The sequence below is a fragment of the Chrysochloris asiatica genome, unplaced genomic scaffold (genome assembly GCF_000296735.1).
Source record: "Chrysochloris asiatica unplaced genomic scaffold, ChrAsi1.0 scaffold00010, whole genome shotgun sequence".
In the NCBI taxonomy this organism is placed as follows: Eukaryota; Metazoa; Chordata; class Mammalia; order Afrosoricida; family Chrysochloridae; genus Chrysochloris; species Chrysochloris asiatica.
The window spans coordinates 15,625,439-15,629,191 of NW_006408528.1; the positions used below are offsets into that span (position 1 = coordinate 15,625,439).

At 37.9% G+C, this 3,753-nt stretch overlaps 1 protein-coding gene across 1 annotated transcript in view; it reads right to left on the reverse strand.

Moving 5' to 3' along the window:
- ANKIB1 (ankyrin repeat and IBR domain containing 1) overlaps positions 1–1,224 on the reverse strand; it is a 142,371-nt gene extending 141,147 nt beyond the window's left edge. Inside the window, exon 1 of the mRNA XM_006834302.1 lies at positions 1,025–1,224. Within this exon, the coding sequence (XP_006834365.1) occupies positions 1,025–1,212 (188 nt within the window). The 5' untranslated portion in view covers positions 1,213–1,224. The remainder of the gene's footprint in view (positions 1–1,024) is intronic.
- Between the last annotated feature and the right edge of the window lie 2,529 nt (positions 1,225–3,753).

Below are 3,753 nucleotides of genomic sequence, written 5' to 3' on the forward strand. Positions count from 1 at the left end.
TATTTATCCATTTTAAACATATTAAACATGCATAGCATTTTACAATGAAAAATAACTACTTTTTAAAAGGTAAAGTGAGAAAAATGGCAGCGTTTTAAATGTTTACAAATGCCTTAGTATCTGGATTAATAGATGAAGCTGGAGTCTCATCCTTCAATCTGCAGGTACATGTTCTTTTGGTTAATATATATAAAGAAAATCTGGCCTTTTTTGTAGTTAGAAAAGGGAAAAATGTATTTAAAGTTCTTATCATATAATTGTGAATTCATCTTTGACACTGTACCAAAATACAAGTGTTGTTGTTGTTAAGTGCCGTCGAGTCGGTTCCGACCCATAGCGACCCTGCACAGGGTTTCCGAGGTTGTAAATCTTTATGGTAGCAGAAAGCCTCATCTTTCTCCCGCGGAGCGGCTGGTAGTTTTGAACTGCTGACCTTAAGGTTTGCAGCCCTATTCATACACCTGAGAACCTTCAGATAAATACATTTGCTATGTCACTCTAATTCTTCCTTATTGAGAATTTGTGTTTCTCACTGTACTTATTGTTTTTTTAATTTCTTAGTTATTGGCAGTGTTGAAATGTTTTGCCTTTAAAAAATCTTTTCAAGTAACTGAACCGCATTAAAATAAGATAAACTAAAATCTGACCATGACTAGACAAGGCAAACCCAACTTAAACTACCTAACCACAGCTTCTAACTTGGCCTCAGGTACCATTCCCTGTAATTATTTTGTTGGTTGATAGGAAATACTATACTATCATCAAAAATATATACAACGAGAATCAAAATATATTTACACCAACAAGAATATATGAAAGTCTTACTATTAAAATTCTGGGTCTAATTTTAGGTCTGATTACAAAATCATACTAAATAATTTAGGCATATATTGTATAGGTTTAGAAAGTTTAGCTCACTATGAAGCCATATAATATGCACATATCTATCTATCTATATATTTTCAGATACTATATTTTTATCCTCTCATCAATCTGTTATCAACTGATTTACAGTAACACTTACCCTAATATTCTATTCATTCCATGTCTAGCAGCATAATGTAACGGAGTATTGTGTTGGTAGGGCTCCCCATAAGATGTGTTTGGATCAAGGGATTCTTTCAACTGAGGGTTGTTTTCATATATTTGGCAGGCCAGGTTTTCATCGCCATTGATGAGTGCTTTGCGGAATTTGGTGGTTGTATTTCCCATGTTTTGTTTTGTTTTCTGCTAGGCAGTGGTATTTTTTTCTTCCTCTTCAGTCACTTCTTGAATGCTTCTGCAACATGTTTCACATTCTAATGGAGGAAAAAAAAATCAAATTAGACTATAAAATTAAAAATTAAGGCGTTGTAGCACAGGCACTGGACTGCTAACCACAAGGTGTGTGGTTCAAATCTACCAGCTGCTTCTTGGAAACCCTATACAGGGTCGCTATGAGGCGGAACTAGCTCAAGAGCACTTAACAACAATCCTCAAAGAGACAATATCACAATTAGAACACCAATGTAATCTGGGAAGTATATATTAAGGGAATAAACTATCTTACATTTTATCAAATTTATCTCAATAGTCAAGAGGTTTCAAATTTTAACACTGTCCAAATTAACTTCTTGTTAAACTAGAGCATTCTGCCACACAGAAGCAGTTAAGGAATCACAGATTGCACTTTGCATATAAACGTTATCTGCACATATGAACTTTCCAATTTTCCTTCTTCATATGGGTAGGAAATAAACTTGACTGACTTTTATGATTTGAAACTACCAACTGATCCTGTTGTGCGCGAGAAAGGATGAAGTTTATTTCTCCCATAAAGATTTACAGCCTCAGAAACCCTATACAGGGTTGCTGATCAGAACCTACTCCACAGCACCCCACACACTTAATTTTATATATGTATATAATACATCTGGAGTCCTGGTATGGCGTTGTAGGTTAATATGCCAGACTGCAAAGCCATCTGAACTGCAAGGTTGCTGGTTCAAGCTTACCAGTCACTCCTTGGAAACCCTATACAGGGTTGCTATAGGTTGTAACAGACTCAATGGTACTTAATAACAACAACAACAATTATTCAAACCAGACAATTTGTGGGACAATGAACAAAGGAGGACATTTAACTCAAATAACTGCAGAATAAATATTAAACTACAGTAAATGAAAACGGAAAACATTTAGTATGTGTAAGAATATCCCTATAAAGGGTCGCTATGAGTCAGAACTGACTCGATGGCACTTAACAACAACAACAAGATTAGAGAAAAGTTTTAAAAAATGTAAATATACAACTATATAACTTAATAATAATTTGTTGTTATGTGCCGTGGAGTTGGTTCCAACTCAAAGCAACCCTATACAGAGTTTCTGAGGCTATAAATCTTTACAGGAGCAGAAAGCCTCATCTTCCTCCCACGGAACAGCTGGTAGTTTCGAACTGCTGACCGTGAGATTAGCAGCCCGATTCGTAACCACTACGCTACCAGAGCTCCTTTAATAATAATTGTTGTTGTTGTTGTTGTTAAGTGCCGTTGAGTCGGTTCCGACCCATAGTGACCCTGTACAGGGTTTCCGAGGGTGTAAATCTTTACAGGAGTAGAAAGCCTCATCTTTCTCCCGCGGAGCGGCTGGTAGTTTCGAACCGCTGACCTTACGGTTCGCAGCCCAATTCGTAACCACTACGCTACCAGAGCTCCTTTTAATAATAATTAGTCACTACAAACTATTTAATGTAACTAACTATACACAAACTAACTATACACCAAACAATGGAAACTGTAATTAATCTATCATTTGTTGCTATTGTTTGCCACTGAGTTGATTTCAACTTATGGCAACCCCACGTGTGCAAGGTAGAACTGCTTCACGGGGTTTTCAGGATTGTGACCTTTCAGAAGCACATGGCCAGACCTTACTTCCCATGCATCCCTAGGTAGGTCTAACCTTTTAGTTAAGTGGTGGTGGTTATGTGCCGTGGAGACGGTTCTGACTCATTGTGACTCTGTACAGGGTTTCTGAGACTGTAAATCTTTACAGCCACCACTTGTCTGTCAGTTTTTTGTACTGTGGCAGCTTGTGATTTGCTGTGATTCTGAAAGCTATGCCACGGGTATTTTAAATGCCAGCAGGGTCACCCATGGTGGACAGGTTTCAGATGAGCTTCCAGACAAAGACTAGGAAGAAAGAGTGACAAACTACTTCCGAATATTTAGTCACTGAAAACATTATGAATAGCAGAGAAACACTGTCAGATATAGTGCCGGAAAATGAGCCCCTCAGGTTGGAAGGCACTCAAAACACGACTAGGGTAGAACTGCCTCCTCAAAGTAGAGTTCACCGAGATGACGCGAATGGAGTAAAGCCCCTGAGAGAAAAGCCCACGGGCCCTTCATTTGCTGATGGGGCACAACTCAAAATGAAGAGAAACAACTGTAAACAGCCATTGAAAATCAGAACATGGAATGTACGAAGTATGAATCTGGGAAAATTAGAAGTTGTCAAAAATGAAATGGAACACATAAACATCGATATCTTAGGCATTAGTGAGCTGAAATTGACAGGTACTGGCCATTTTGAATCTGACAATCACATGGTTTACTATGCCGGGAATGACAAATTGAAGAGCAATGATGCTGCAGTCATTGTCAAAAAGAACATATCCAGATCCATCATGAGGTACAACGCTGTCTGTGATAGGATAATATCCATGAGCCTACAGGGAAGCCCAGAGAATACCACTATTATTCAAATTTA